General features: G+C 37.8%; 2 protein-coding genes across 2 annotated transcripts in view; both read right to left on the reverse strand.

Moving 5' to 3' along the window:
• The window catches only part of zgc:77784 (uncharacterized protein LOC402947 homolog), a 21,716-nt gene extending 17,963 nt beyond the window's left edge, over positions 1 to 3,753 (reverse strand). The window contains exons 1-2 of the mRNA XM_028807564.2: positions 3,592 to 3,753; positions 1,265 to 1,386 (exon numbers count right to left, since the gene is read on the reverse strand). Coding sequence (XP_028663397.1) covers positions 1,265 to 1,386 — 122 coding nt within the window. The 5' untranslated portion in view covers positions 3,592 to 3,753. The remainder of the gene's footprint in view (positions 1 to 1,264; positions 1,387 to 3,591) is intronic.
• An 8,217-nt stretch (positions 3,754 to 11,970) lies between these two features.
• spega (striated muscle enriched protein kinase a) overlaps positions 11,971 to 16,819 on the reverse strand; it is a 450,531-nt gene continuing 445,682 nt past the window's right edge. The window contains exon 41 of the mRNA XM_051931209.1: positions 11,971 to 15,809. Coding sequence (XP_051787169.1) covers positions 15,599 to 15,809 — 211 coding nt within the window. The 3' untranslated portion in view covers positions 11,971 to 15,598. The remainder of the gene's footprint in view (positions 15,810 to 16,819) is intronic.

Genomic DNA, 16,819 nt, shown 5'->3' on the forward strand with positions numbered 1-16,819 from the left:
CTCGTGCTGTAAATCTCTTCCTTGTTTTTAGTTCACGTGATTACGTAGGAGGTGTGATGACGCGATACATGACTCCGCCTCCTCCATTAGAGTATATGGACAAAAAACATGTTCCAGTTATGACCATTACGCGTAGAATTTCGAAATGAAACCTGCCTAACTTTTGTAAGTAAGCTGTAAGGAATGAGCCTGCCAAATTTCAGCCTTCCACCTACACAGGAAGTTCGAGAATTAGTGATGAGTCAGTCAGTCAGTCAGTGAGTCAGTGATGGCTTTGCCTTTTATTAATATGTATAGATTTCCCATGTGTAATACCTTACTTTTTCCATATCTTAAATTTTATCTTACATAAGTCTGTATGCTTTTCAAGTCTTTCTATTAGAATTTAACTGACTGTACATTGTTCGCCCTTCCACCTAGATTGCAAACTTAGCCATCATGCTGATTATATTCTTGTCCAGATCGCTTATATACAGTATAGTAAAAAGAGCAGCAACCAGAGCATTGATCCCAGAGGGACACCACTTTTAACATCACCTAATTCTGAAGCACTTCAGCTGACCATAACTGTTTGCTTCCTGGGTTTGAGCCAATTTTGTATCCATCTGCACCTTGTATTACGACTTGTTTTTAGTTTGAGGTGGGCTTAACTTAATCTGTATTTCAGTGAAGCTACTGGTTGTTTATTCCTGTTTAAATCTTTTTCACTTGATTTGTCAGAAGTACCAGATGTTCTAGTTCTTTTGGACATACAGACCACATTCCCAATACCTCCTTAAACGATTTTGCTAAAAGTCCATCTGTTTATTAAATTTCTGCACTTACAAGAGTCAGATCCTATCTCTTTGACATCAGGAGAAAAACACAAACTGATCTTGAAGGGCCATTGTAGGCACAATCACACCAATAACTACTGTATACACCCTTGAAAGTATATACTGTAGATAGTGGGGTAAATTGGCACTGCATTTATTAGTTTTGGGATGAAAATCAGCCAAACATGCACATCCTTGAGATGGAGGGGAAAGCTGAATCTTTGTAGAAAACACATTTACATGGGACATAGCTAATCCTTATGTGGACAGTTACTGGAGAACATTTATGGAACCAAGTTCTATGGAGTTATGAGGCAACTTTTATTTATTTAATTCTACTTACAGTTAAATAGGTAAAAAAAGATCTGAATTGCTTTGAATTTTAACAATAATCATGCTTTGAATTAAAGGTTACTGAAATGAGATTTGGTTTGTGCCAATAGCATTACCTATGTCCTCTATAAGACGCTTGGATTCTGATAGCTGCTTCTTGAACCTGAGGATCGTTGATATCAAGAGTGCATCCAGGTGGTGGAGGAGCCACCTTCTTAGCAGGTGGAGCTTTCGACATCTAAAACAAGACAGACATTGGTGACATAACGGAATGCAATCCGAGGTTTCAAGGGGCCAGAATAAAGCACAAGGCAGGAACCAGCCTTGGACAGGTGCCATTCCATAACAGGCACACCCACACTCACATGGTGTCAGTCAATCTAACATGCACATCTTTGGTCATATGAAAGGAAACCTGCATTACCCAGGGGAAAACACATGCAGACATAGTGAGAGATGTGCAACCTATTAACAGATTCAAACAGAGGACCCTGCATCTGTGAAGCGGTAGTGCTAACCGGTTTATCATCTTGCCTCCTAAAATAAATGATTGTATGTCAAAATAAAGAAAATGAGGTGGATTAACTAGTACTGCTCCTACTGCAATTTGAAATTGATCCGCTCAAGCAAGAAAACACAACACAACAGAGCTTCCATGACCCCTGGAGGTTAATCCTATGAGCAAACTAACTCTTCAGAATCAACGTTGCACTGAATAGCACATTTTAGGAACAAGACAAGCTGCCTTAGTGACAAGATTAGTTTTCTAATACTTGTGTGTGTTTAACATTGTATTTCCACACATCCTTCAGAAGGAGAGTCAAGGGTGTGCTGCGTTGCAATCACACCTTTTAATAAAGTGGACAGTTCTCATTGTTGGCACAATAATCCTAAATCCTTGTAACAATCCTTGAAAACACTTGTATCAATTTAACTTGGACTGGCACAGGATCTGTCTTCCATGTTTATCTCAATCACTTCTGCATGCAGTTTGTGGGTTCTCCCTATGTCCACAATGTTTGTGTGTGTGTTTTATTTTTTTTTTTTATTTTGCATCCTGTATGTGTGCCCCCATAAAGGTCAAAATTAGTTACAATATAACTGGGGTGATGTATGCATCAAGCAACTGATGGAATAGACCTCTGCCTCCGGAAAAACACATTAATTAATCTAAATTTATTTGGAGTTGTAAAAAAATATATTTTTTTATTTAAAAAAGCATGATGTAGTGCTTGAAAGTGAGCCTATTGGAAATTTCCATAAAAAAGAGTAAGCAAAGTCAGTATCCATCAAAAGGTAGGACACCAAAACATTTTTACAGTTCCTTGGTACAGAAATGATCTGTTATATTGGCAGCCATAACAGTATATGGAGAAATAAGGAAGTAGACTTTTCATACTTTATATATCTTATTATTTCTCCTTTTACCATACTAGTTTAATCCAAATTGGACTGGAAGTCACAACAATTTCTAGGAAGTTATATGTTAGGATGGAGATAGCCATCCATTACCTGGAGCCAACCAGTCTCTGCTCAAGCTTCATCAATTTATTAACTCCATGAAAGGTGAGCCCAAGTTGCGGAATACCAGTTAGCCCATTGGATCCCCAAAAAGCTTCAAAATTAAAATTGTAAGATGATCAAAATAAATACATTTTCAAAGCATCTTATAATTTTATTTGCCATGTAACTTTGGGGCTATTTTGCACACTGCTTGGGCCTTTAGTCATCTCATATATGTGTCAGCTTTTGAGGAGATATCATCAGTTATCTGAATCTGTGTTTCAGAGCCATTGATGCACATTTAAAGTTAGCAGCACCCCTTGGTGCCAAAGTGCACATACAAACACACCCAGACAAATTTGAACACAAAGTGCAAACATGCAAACTTTACAGAAGCACCAGGCCTGAGCTAGTTTCAAAACCCTATGAACAAGAGTTGCTACGGTACAGCACCACACTCCTCTTCATTGATTCCCTCAAGCCACTAATATTAAAACTGGTAACAAATCTTACCTTAGAATTTGACACAAATCTGAGGCAAAGAAACAAATTTACCACATGGTATTGGCCAACAACATGTGAGAGTTTGTTTTTCTTTGCACTATAGTGTCTATAATATGCCAAAATGGACCAATTTTGTTAACCTCCAGAGATACAGAATACCAGTCAAAGGCTGTCTGAGCTCCATAGTAGGGCTCTCCTTTTTGAACCTTAGCAAAGCTTAACTGGTTGTAATCCTTTTAAAAAACCTTTTACAATGACCGCTTAACAAAGATGCTCAGCTTCACAAGTAGGATCTCAATGACAACTCAATGCTCCTCCATTTCTACTTTAATTCTTTCAAACCAAATTCCACATGCCATCCTCTTTTAGCAAATGATCATCTTCATTTAGATGTCTCTTTCTTTTCCATTACTATGATATCACTTCAACAACTTACCCTGGTGAGACTAGAAGATCATTCACCGTGGATGCGTGCGTTGTTATTTGGTTGCCTCTTCTCTCTAGCGCCCCTTATAAACCAAAATCCAGAGGGACGCCGTCTTTAGTCAGGGCAGTGTTAAAGGAGGGTCTGCATTCCAAGGCAGTGTCTGCCCATCTTTGGATTCTGAGAGGCTGTGCCCAGGGTCAAGTGAAAAAAAAAGTAAATCTAAGGGGAGATGCAGATTTTCTCCTATAGATAAAGCTACCAGGCCTTATATAGCCTTCAGGCGGAGGAGTCTACAGGGGTTTGTGGGCACTAATTGGAGGCTGGTGCTGTGCAATCAAATACCACAACTGTGAGAGCTGAGGAGACGGGCGAAACGTGAGCGTTCCCCAGTGGAACAGGCAGCAGGTGGACGCCAGCATGGTCTGGAGATGGAACAGGTGGCACTGATTAAATACAGCCTATCGGGTCACTGAGAAGGTGACGACTGCAATGAGGTTTTAGTACAAATGTCTGTATTATGCTTTGCAACAGTTAATTTGGAATTGTCCTTCCATCTTTTCACATACTCACAATGGCCGATACATCAAGAACAAGGATTTCCCTTTATTTTTGTGATATTTTTTTTCAATTTGACTTCATTAAAGAAAAACAGCAGTGATAGTAAGTAACAGCAACCTCTTGTAGTGTCCACCCCTAGCCACAAGGCCTTCCCTTCATAAAGCAATGATTTCAGCCAGAAATTATAGCAGTCCAGTATTTTATTATGTGGAATGAACTGGACAAATCATATCGTGTTCGTGAAATTTATATTCTTCAGTTGTGCAGCAGCTGGGGTACACATGTGCACAAAATGCAAATACCAGAATGATTTTATTCAAAATCAATAGGCTTTTTACCATTTTACAATTCCATTTTATTTACAATGTCACATTCTGACTCAGAGACATCATGAGAAAGTGATCAAATAGCGTTTAGTGATGTTTAACTTGTGGAAGAGCTGAAGTCAGAATTTGAAGTTCTTGCAGTTCTTTCCGAATACAGTATATGTGTATATGCAGTGCCTATAAATTGTATTCACTCCCTTGGAAGTTTTCACATTTTATTGTTACACAACATTGTATCACAGGAGATTTAATTTGGCTTTTTTGACACTGATCATCAGAAAAAAGACTCCTAAATGTCAAAGTGATCTCTGCAAAGTGGTTTACATTAATTACAAACATAAAACACAGCATAATTAATTTCTTAAGTGTTCACCCCCTTAAGTATGAATTACATAACTCATCGGTCATGCAGCCAATTGATTTTAGAAGACACATAAATAATTTAATGGAGATCAGCTGTCTAGAGTCATAAGGTTTCAATTGTTTGTAGAATAAATGCTCCTTATCTGGAAGGTCCAGCTTGTAATAAGTCAGTGTCATGGTCTAACCTCCGCAATGAAGACAAAACATTCCAAGCAACTCTGCGAAAAGGTGATTAAATAGCACAAGTGTGGGGATGGAGACAAGTAGATACTGAAGGCACTGATTATCCCTTGGAGTCCAGTTAGATCAATCATTAAGACATGGGAAAAGTATGGCACAGCTGTTAATATGCCTAGAGCTGGCCATCCACAAAAACTGATTGATCGTGCAAGTAGAAGACTTGGTGGAGGCCACCTACTGGAAGTCAATTGACGGAAGGTTCAATGGTCTGACGAAACCAAAATGGAGCTTTTTGTCCATCAGACTAAACGCCATGTTTGTCATAAGCCCTGTTTTCTTACAGAATAGCCAGAATGCAGCTGATTGGGTTTTCACATACAACAAGAGTACAGAGCACATTGCTCCTCTCCTTTATCCCTTGCACTACCTGCCTGTTTCCTCACGCATCAAATATAAACTTGCACTCATTACTGATAAAGTTTTACATGGTCTAACTCTATCATGTCATCTTCATCTACTTTATCACTATCATCCTCCGTGTGCCTTTAGGTTCTCTGATACTGGGCTCCTAATGGTTTCACAGACCAAATTTTCTTCCTGGTGTAACATCCTTGCATCGGGAACTACTTATCTCAACATTTGCATGACAGCTGTTCATGTTCTTTTTTGCTTTCAGAACTAAATTGAAAACTTCCCTGCTTAAATAACATTTTTCTTCAGATTTAGGTTTCTACCTCATGTTTGTGGTTTCTAATTTTATTTTAGTGTTCTAGGTCCTCCACTGAGTCAGTGTCTTATCATGGTGAAGTGGTTTGCATGATCGATGATCCCTTGAGTGATGCTATTGGTAGTTGTGATCTCCTGGTGGGGCCATCTATGGCAGTGAGGTCAGACCCTGACTAAGAGTAATTCAACTTATGCTGAGCATAGCGTCTTTGATTTATATTCAACAGTGTTAGCAATACAACCCTAACCTTTTAGTAGCCTTTTCAATCGCTTCTACACATTGCTTAGATAATGAAAACGTGTCAACATAAACAATAATAATACATTTTATTTTATATAACCCCTAAATCCTTTGCAGAGGTTGCATCCTGTAGGACAATGTCTCCCATTTTGTATTTCTAACTGATGTTTCTTTTGTCCACGTGCAGCACATTGCACTTTTCTACATTATACTTCATTTTCGAAGTGTTCACACGGTTCTAAAACTTGTCCAAGTCTTTCTGAATTGTTTTTGCAGCCTCCTCAGTGTCTGTTATTGCTCCAATTTTAGGGACATTTGCAATTTTCCCAAGTTTACTAACTACTGTATACCGGAATCTAGTCATTATTGAAAATCAGAGAAAGAAACAGTCCAAGGACAGACCCCTGAGGGACTCCACTGATGACCTTACTCCACACAGTGTATTCTCCTCTCATCTGTGCACTGTGTCTCCTGTCGGATAACCAACTTGAGATCCAGTATAAATGTTGTTGAACAATATTTAATGTGAAGTTCATGATGCAGATAATTGATTTATGATGGGTTACATAACTTCATAAATATATAGTTTAAGTTTAAATATCTAAATTTAAAACATGATGTGGATAGTAAATTTACATGTTACAATTCGTTTGTTATTGTTAAGTGACTTTAAGATACTATGTGTGTAAAGTAATGTGTCTTGCGAGAATGCACTTAGGAGTTATCGAGAGAACATGAGAAAGATCTCCCCCATGGACCGCAGGTGAGCGGATGTCTCTCACGAGGCTCTGCTATGTTGCATTTAAAGCTAAAACTATAGATGTCTGAAGCTAAAGCAGACAATCAAAGTGACTCAAGGATTTAAGGACCTCTTTTCATGACAAGCAGCCAACAAGGTATTTTATTTGTAAAACGTCTTTTGTTTCATGTTTGCACTAAATGTTTTGTCTTTCATTGTGTGTGCATGCAAGTTACTGTGTATTCACTAATGTGTTTTGTATTGATTACTCACCATGTAGTTCTCACGGCGTGACGCTGTGAGTAAGACAAGCCCAAGCAATAAACGCCCGACCTGTGTCTGTGTTGTTGTGAAGAGAGCAACATCCAGTTTTGTAGGTTACCTCTGATGCCTGCAGCTTCTAGTTTTAGAATTTGTCTTTGGTTTGGGACAACTGCATCAAATGCTTTTGAAAGTCTAAGTAAATTATATTGTATGCTTTGCTTTTGTCAACTATTGCAGTTGCCTGTACAAAAAAATCTAAAAGATTGGTTTGGCAAGATCTTCCTCTTATAACACCAAGCTGGATGTAATTTTGTATGTTATTTTTATATAGGTGCTTTTCTAATGTATTTCTTATTATAGTTTCCATAATTTTATATGGCACAGACATATGGGTATGTAATTACCAGGATCCATTTGTCTTCCTTCTTCAAGACTGGAGACACACTTGCAACTTTCCAGTCCTCATGTATTTCTCCTCTCTCATGTCACTGTTATAAATGTATATTTATAAATTTTGTTCAAATATTTTCATGTGATTGCACCCTATGCACACGCTTAATAGGGTACAGGTGATAGTCGATGATATCATCCATCACCGATTGAGTGGCCACCTCATTGATGAAAATAAAAAAATAAAAATTTTCAGTTGCTTCCAAACATTTTCAGAAAGTTCCTCAAAGCACCAAAATGCAGCTGTCACATTTTTTTTAAAATCTCATGCACCTCACAAACACTCATATTCGTGGCCTGGGGCATGTGAGAATCATTGTTGCCCTTTTTTTCCCGAGTTGATGAAAGGGCAGAGGAGCTAAACACTAATATAGCTACAGGGATTGATCAAATTAGCTCTTCCACTGACGCCCATTTTGAGAGGTCACTTTGAACCCCTAGCTCAGAACACAGCTCTGTTAGTGCACTTGAATTCAAGTCTTTTCACTTATTTTTATTTGTATGTGTAATTAACAAGAGCTCAGAGAACATACAGTGGAACTGGGGACCCATGCTACTTTTAGCCTAATAGCCAACAATTTGAGCAAAATTGAATTTGTAATTGTGAGACAATGCAGTTAAGCAGCCAGTTAAATTTGTGCCATTGTGACAGGAAAAATGGTATTTAAAATATATAAGGGGACTACACTTCCCATCAGGGAGCAGGAATGTGCTGTGGCTAAGAAAAGGCAGCCTGATCACGGTGTCAATGTGCTTTTTTCCAGAATGTTGTTTACTTGATAAGAAAAGTTAAAATACGTGCTATAGCCAAGTCATGATGAAACAGAATGAAGTACAATATTTTTTTTCTATAACACATTCCGAGCTGAAACAACTGCCTCACATCTCCAACAGTTGCCCTGCATGAGTACAAAAAAAAATTTCTACATGAGTAGAGGAGCTAATTATTGGTAATCCTCAAGCATCTCTCCATCCTTCTCCACCCGCACAGGTAATGGTATTGTACATTGGCGTTATTTTAAAATGACAATGTGGACTTGCACAGCTTAACCTCTTACTTACTGTAGCTATCACAAAATGATCAGAGTGTGCAAGTGCATGATGTTACAATGATAGCAGCTAGAAATGTCTATGCAAAAAGAGGCAAGTCTGCAAAATATCTCATTATGGCAGGAAAAAGCTTATGTAGTGATGCGGGTATTTTACTTCAAAAAAATAATTATTGTGATTGATTACTTTTGGAAATGAAGGGTAACCTAACTACATAACACACAATACTTCTAACTGTTACCCACAACACTGACAATAAGGCTTGTTAGCGTAAGAGCCAAATGTGTTGATTTTGTCTGGAAAATTATTAAACATGTTAGCCTTGTACAGTATCTTCTTGATAAACATGAACATTTTATTAGAATTGTGGCTTGTAATTACAACATGATTTTTTATTTTCTTGTATGGCATGTGCATTATGGATTAATTATTTTTGGATATGTGTGATTATTTAAAAAAAAAATTTTAAGGGGATTTTTTTTTTTATTTTTGTTTTTTAAATCGTCACCGAACAGTAAGCCTACAGAATTTCATTTTGTTAATAAAAAATTAAGAAGTAATACCTGTGGTCTGCAGTTTAATCATAACAATACCCCTTAAATATACAACATAAGGCTTCTTCGTGGCTCTTTATACAGTAGCTTAGTGTAAAAAGAAAGGATAAAGAAAACAAATCAGAGGTAGCCAGTTCTAGCAACATGAAATCAATGGTTGGTATCAGAGGTGTGACCAGAACATCATGTGTGGGTGGGCATTTGGCTTGTCTGGGGGGGCAAAAAATATCCATCCATCAATCCATCCCCATTTTTGTAGGGGGGTCCAATAATAATAACAACAAGTTTTATATAACATATAAAAGCAAAAATTGTGGCATAAATCATAACCTATTGTTCAATAAAATTAACAGAGGCAATGGAACTTGTATTATTATTTTTTGTGAACAAATATAGAACTACATCTACAACGTAAATATCAATAAAGTCAAATGTATACAACATATGAGAGCAAGAATGGAAACGTGGCTTATTGTAGTCATGGGAGGCTATAGGACATCAGTTTCCAGCGTTTAACCTGAATATTATCTAGGACCAGTCTGCGGTTACTTTTGGGAAATTCTGAAATAAATTCATTCATGTCTAGATTTTCTGTGATGTTTTTCTCATGACTACATGAAGAAATGAGTACATTTCTCTTCCTTGAATGCAGCATTGTTCGGCAGAGTGGAGTGAGAATGCGGTTCAAAGTAGAGAAAGAGCTTTCGCATGCAGCTGAAGACACACCAATGATGAGTGCTGTGATGCAGACATGGCTCTGATGTGCGGGATACTAGACGCGTGTTTGTGGAAGCCGCCACCGCCTCTGGTTGGTATCAGCCCTTCAAAATCCTGATCAGAGCAGTCAATAGCACAGGAGCAGAGCAAATGCCGCTCAGTTTCATAAGGCTAATGTATCACTAAATTGTCTACCAAGTGGTAATGTGCTAAATTGATCGAGATGCGTGTTTCTGACATTTTTCCTACAGGTGACTTCAAGATTTTTTTCTATAAGCCGGAAAAAGCATGTCAGGTAATATCAAACATCAAGGCAATGATGATCGCATTTTTTTTTTAACATTAATAACATTAACTTATTAATAAAGAATTTCCGATTGAGCAGACATTTAATCTGAAACATTAGATTGAATAGCTGCGGTGTCTTTTAAAAAGCATCAGAAAAGAACATTCAGAGCAGCAGTGCATGCAAAGCTGCATTTTGCACCATGAAAGCACACTCGCCCACACCGCATTATTAGTCAAAGAGTAATTGACCAACAATGTGGTTGTTGCTTTGCAAAAATATGGCAGATCTCACTCATTGTGAATTTTTTTTAAAGAAAAAAGAAATTGAAATTGAGATTGAAGAGCATACAATTTGCTACTGTGTTAGAAATCCAGGCAAAAATCACAGGTGGTGCTAGACACAGCAGCAAAAGATAAGCATAGGAAATGTTTTCCAGGAGTGGAAGAAATTCTGGGACAAGGTTATTACATCTCAAGGGGTGTATTTTGACATTGACTAAAATGGAATTGCTGCAAGTTGGTTCCCTTCTCACAAATATATACATATTTTGTCAAGCATGCATGTCAGTGGGTCACTTTCCAGCAAGTTTCCCTCGCTGTGGGATGTGGAACGGGGAAGAGAGAGAGCTCGGCAGGGCGGGGACAGACAATGGCGGGGTTAGGATTTACGACCCACCCATGTAACAGTTTGTTATGGTTAGATATGGATAGGTCTGGGTTAGCTGCCCCATTCTGTCCCATCCAATCCTGCTTGCTGCTCATGCCTGCTCACTCCCCTCTGAGCTCCACCCCCCCATCCCGCAAACTGTTCTAGACTCTGCCGAGGTATGTAGTAGAACCCCGAAAGCGAGAGAAGGTGATGTTGCTAACCTTGTCAAGTGTTTCTGCCTCCACAGTGCTGAGAAAATGCCCACTGAGGGCAACTGACTCTGCCTCTTCCAGGCCAATTCTTATAAAGCTGGGCATCCCTGGAAGGAGGCATCTCACTTTGAGTTAAGCTAACCTAGAAGGAAAATCAAAGACTGCTTAGATGAACAACTGCAACATTAAAGAGAAGGCAAATGCCTAATTTTCATTTTTGCCAAAGGGTATTTTAATGAGGATTATTGGAATACTATTTACTTAAAAGAGCTGAAATCTGAGGGGGCACAGTGTTGGTAATATTTTAGTGTTGTGTGGTAACCCATATTTTCAAGTACTGTTTAACTTGTGTTTCTTGGTCTTTTTTGATGTCCACTGCCAGGTTGTTTCTTGTAATGAAGGCCATTGCTAGTTGAGCGATGGGATGCCCTTGTTGCGTTAATTTAAGAATGAAGACGGTGACATGCAATACAAATTACCCTTCTATTGGATTAAAAAAAAAACAGACTTTATACTCTGTATTAAACAATAGCTAGCTTTGACTATTATTTTGACAACAATTCTGGTTTTGTATGTAGACTTTGATTCTGATTTTTTTTTTCTGCTTTTTCGGTTTCCGACTCTTGCCTGGGTATTTAAATGAAGTTCTGCTTGCTCCAGTCATTTGCACCCTTTTCTGGCAGGTGCTTTTTTTTTTCTTGATCTCTTTAGCAGGCGCATCCAGAAAAATTCAGCACAAGGTTTTACTTCCCAGTTTGTGTCACTCACGGATAATTTTAAATATGTGAGTTATGATTCACATTTGGTTATTCCCAGTTTTGCTGTGGAGACAGTTCAGATTTTTTAAAACATATTTGCATGTATAAAAGCTTTAAATAGGATTTAATTGAGTTGAGGATTTGTGTTATTAAGTGCAATAGACTGACACATTTTTGTCATCAGGGTTATCCATTTCATTTTAACTTCTGTTATATAAAAAAATGATATTGTGGCAATTGCTACTATTGTTGGCTGTTCCTGTTATACCCCGATTCAGTGAAAGGTAGCAACAGGCAAAGAACTAGACGTGACAAGGATATTTTTTAATTTTATTTTATGATTCATAATGTGACAAGTGCCACTAGTCATAACCCCTAGCACTTGTCTGGCAGGTTATTGGCAGACTGGATTCCAAAAACTGTTATTTTGTAGCATATTCTCTTTCTAAGGCATGGCGGTGCAGCAGTTAGCACCGCTGCCTGACAACACCAGCTTGACGCCTGGTCTGGTTACTCATTGGTTTTTGTTTGAATGCAAAGCACAAAAACTGAAGAAAAGAAGAAGGGGCATTTTGCAAACTGCTTCACATTTTTTTTTTTATTTTGTTTGTTTCTCAGCTTCCATGCCGTGGATCCACACCAGAATTAAATTTAAAATCCACAAACCCTTAAGGTTCCAGATTCCTACAGAATCAGATAAATAAATAAATTAACAAACAAACCACAAAAACAACATCTATGAGCTACATTAAATAGATTGTCACTGCTGTGAATTTACAATAGAAATACACTTCTGCCATTCAGAAACTAAGACCCGTTCCCAGATACAATATACAACTTTCATACTTCAAGTGTTTGTTAACCTGATTATACATTTTTTCCAAGGGCATAAGTGTCTGATTTCAGTCCAACATTTTGAAAAAGCTTAAAATCCTATAAATCCACTACTACTTTTTATAATTTTAATTTTTTTTTATTAACAGTGTGCTTGCTAGGCAAATGTGCTTTTTTGAACTTTAAATGGGGACACATTTGTGTTTGTTTCCATTTTCTCATGACACCAAAACATCTTTTCCTTCTGAGCAAGTCTAATAGCTTTGGGAACGAGTCCGAGATAACATAGTACCCAAGTTTATGACAAATTAAGTTGCTCTCTCAGTATAACAGACGATGCTTTTAGGGTGTTGCTTTTGTCTACCACAGCCAGATTCACCAGACAGATAGCGTCACTTCATAGTGCCTTGCGGCTTTACATCCATAATTCAAAATTATTTAGTATGCCGTTGCTATAAAATTATTTTCACAGTACATTTTACAAAACTGCTTCAGATTTTAGCGAATAACTAAAAAGTAAGGCTAGAAAGGCAAGAGACATCATACTCTTCATATGTTGCAACCATAAGGCAATTAAAATATATATCATCTATATCTTATGTTACATCTCTGTGGATATGTGCATTAATATAATACTAGAGTTGGTAAAACAGTCATGTTTTTCTATTTATTATTTTGTTTAGGGTATGTTCACCAAAATTAAAATATCCAAATTCTTGGATATACACTTTCTCAGAAATACTTTGCATTTCCGATCTTACCTCTTAACAGATAATAAACAAATAAAGTATAAATACAAATTCAAGAAGTTCCACTTCCTGCAGTATCACACAATGCCAAGTTGAATCAGTCCGTCCTTTTTGTCTGCAAGCCAGGCCAATAGTGTATTCAAGACCATGAAGCCGTTTTTGAGAATTCCAGGTGACTAGAGTTAAAGCGCATGTGTGTATTATAAAATATACTGTCTTTCCTCATACTAACATTACGTAGGTTATGGACATTTCTTAATTATGCTTAAAATAATGGTGGTCAAAGAATGTTATAATTGCTTTTAACTATGAGACAGAGAGAGAGAGAGAGAGAGAGAGAGAGAGATAAAGAATAATGAGAGATGCTAGTTTAAGAGCCTAATGTCACCGCACTGTAAAGAGGCCATTGGCACATACATAAAAAACGAAGAAGGACACAGCAGAGGTGATCCTATTAAAATAAAATAAAAAATAGCAAAAGGAGGTTTGTGTCTGGTAGAACTTCTCAAAACTACCAGCCTTCAGAAGATGGCACTGCGAATAGAGCTATCCGCATCACTGCCTGTTCACTGCTTTCTGAAAGTACTGCAATCCATATGCGCAGGACTGTGGCTTTACTTTTTTACCACGGCAAAATCAAGAGTTACGATTCAAAGCTGAGAAACAGAGAAATGTGGAGAGTGAGATTCTGACCCCTTTTTAATTAACAGCATACTGCATGGCTGTGTCGAGGCCTGAGGCTGCTGCTTTATTTCCTTAAAAAAACGATATCGCTGTCTTTAATGGTGACATTTTAAAGTAGCCACAGTAGAGCTGTTTTGATATCACTTGGCCGTAAAGCATAACTGAAAAAAATAAGAACCAGTCAGCCATAATATATTGTACCATATGGTGCCCCACCTACAGATCGAGGTTTGTGGAAGTAGAACAAGCTATTAGAAATACTTTGCATTTATCTTTACAGAAGAATGGCCATTCTTACATGTCATTTGACAGGAATGTTAGTAGAGCAACAAGACTGGTGATGTGTGACAGGTTCCTAAAGAGTGGGGTTTTTTTAAAAGAAAATTATTCAGTCAATTTTTTTGAAGAAATTCATAAATAACAAAACAGTTCGTAAATGGGGGGGAAATGTTTAAAAAGGTAAGCAGAATAGAAATCACTTTCTATCGATCCAAAATACACAATGACTGCTGGCATCTTCTGATGTCTGAACCAGATTTATCAAATGATTGTCCAAAGCCCTACTTAGTTGTGCCTATGGATTGGCAACTTGAGCAGTCAAAATGCTGTAAAATATCCTACTGTACAGTATAGCAGCATGCTGTTTTAATTTTGCCATTCAGTGCGAGACAAATATCAGTTGCACAGTCACTGGTAACACTGTTTCAAATAGTTTAGTTAATTAACTAACATTTTTGTTTTGCTTAACAAAATGATGGAGAATTTTAAATGCAATTATAAAGAAGAGTATATGATCACAGACAACATGCAATGGCAAATGTCTGCACTAATTGGGCTTCTTTAAATAAAGGAAAGATAACACAGAAGAGCAAATATACCTCTTGTTCCACCTGGGACCTTTGCCTAATAAATATATTGCACTCTGTCTAGCCTGAAATGCAAGAAAAGTAGTTTGCGTGTGTCTTTATGGGTACCCTAGTGGCCACAATGCACAATGATTTTCCTTTCACTTCCTTTAGCCTTCACCAACCAATGCCAACAGCTGAGAAATTTTCCTAATTTCTGTCTGATTCTTAATATTTTGTATGCATTCAATCATAACTTTATCACACATAACTATTTACTCTTAATTTGCAGCTCTGATGCTTGTAGTTGTGTTAGGTGTGTCTTCTGTAATATGCAATAGATAATGCAATTGGTACAAAGAGTATATAAACCAAGTAGACATAGGTCTTGATTTAGCTTTGAGATCTACAATTCAGGGACACCATCAGGTTGTTTCAAACTGACTTGAAGCCCACCATCGAGGCATATTTGTAAAGTAAAATCATGAATATAGAAGGAGGTCAAATAAGAAAGGATGCATCTGTAAATGAACATCAAACCATTCCACACTCCTTTTCCAAAAAGTCTGTGAGGTATTCTGGTTTGTATTTGCTTGTCTTTTTTTTTGTTGTTTTCTAGTTTAGGTATGACTGGTTTGTCTTGGGCATGGACAGATGCACACACATTTGTGTTCCGACTCATTCTGAGTAGACTGAGCTTTTTGCTGGTTACAATGGCTGCTTAGGAATTCCTGGCCACCAAACGTGAAGAACCTCTGTTGCCTGCCTCTTGGAGAACGTGCTGTGTTCTTCTTGCTTTCTGCCATCCACCCATGAGGTGAGACTTCTGTCACTGGGTCACAGGGGCCTGTTGGGTGCCTTGATATGAGCGGAGGAGAACTTTGTGTTTGGTAGCAATTTCTGCTCTTCTGCGCTGATACTCCACCAGGAATTCTTTCAGCCTCGATGTAGTAAAAGTAAGGGTTTGCCGACGGAGTTTCATCAAGTAGGCATCCTGAAGCCAGGAGTTGGCAAAGCAGTCTTTGATGGTTGGTCGAGCCCTAGGAAAAAAAGATTAAATATAATTATTATTCTAAGAGTAATTTATCAAGCAGAGCGTAATTTGGCTATAAAACAGAAAGGTTGCATGTTGGTAAGCACTGTTGTCTCAAAGTTCCAGAGGCCAGATTTCAGTTTACGGCCTGTAGAATTGGTATGTGTTTTGCACTTGAGAAGCAAACATGTTAGGTTAACTGGCATAAATAAGTTGCATCTTTATTAGTAAATGTGTCTTTTGATGGACTGACATCCCAACCCAAGTTAGTTCCTGCTTGTCTTCTGATATTGGTAAATAAAACCCCAGCTTTGGCACTGATTCAGAAATTGGGTAGATAATTGAATTACAGGGTGGTGAACAAAACAGTAGGCCCACTCACAGTAAGGAGTACTAGCCTGGTTTTAGCAGCAGAAAACATACTCAGGTGAAGTTAGCAGGAAGTCATTTTATTAGTTCTTTTATCTGTGTGTGTGTTTTGAAAAGAAGACATACCATCCTAGTGGGAACAATGCATATCAGTTATGGAGCTACATGCTTCTTCAGGCTCCTCCTGGTTGACACGTTAGGCATTTGTGAAGAAATATGCTCCTGGCATTTGGTCTGTCTGGGCTCAGTTACTCCTAATGAAGACAGACCTCATGTGGGTCGGCCTGCAAGATGTCGATTCTACAGCACTAATTTTGTTCGACATCTTACTTGCTATATAACGTTTGAGTTCTGGTATTGCCTACTTTCAACAAGTAAGCTTCTATAATTTGAAAAGGTGAATACAAAAATAAAGAACCATAAAATAAAATAGAGCAAAAGTTAACTAGTCAGGATGTGGTGAATTCCACACAAGTTCATATTTCACTTACATCATGGAAAAATATTAATACTGCCTGTTAAGATGAAAGTGGTTAAAGAATGGATTTACAGAAAAATAGGTTATTTTTGCCAGCCAATCTGTAACTCATTTTTTGTCCTTGGTAGTGGTGTATCTGATGGGTAGTGATGCGTGGTATACTGGTAGAA

Source organism: Erpetoichthys calabaricus, chromosome 8, assembly GCF_900747795.2.
Source record: "Erpetoichthys calabaricus chromosome 8, fErpCal1.3, whole genome shotgun sequence".
NCBI classification, from domain to species: domain Eukaryota; kingdom Metazoa; phylum Chordata; class Cladistia; order Polypteriformes; family Polypteridae; genus Erpetoichthys; species Erpetoichthys calabaricus.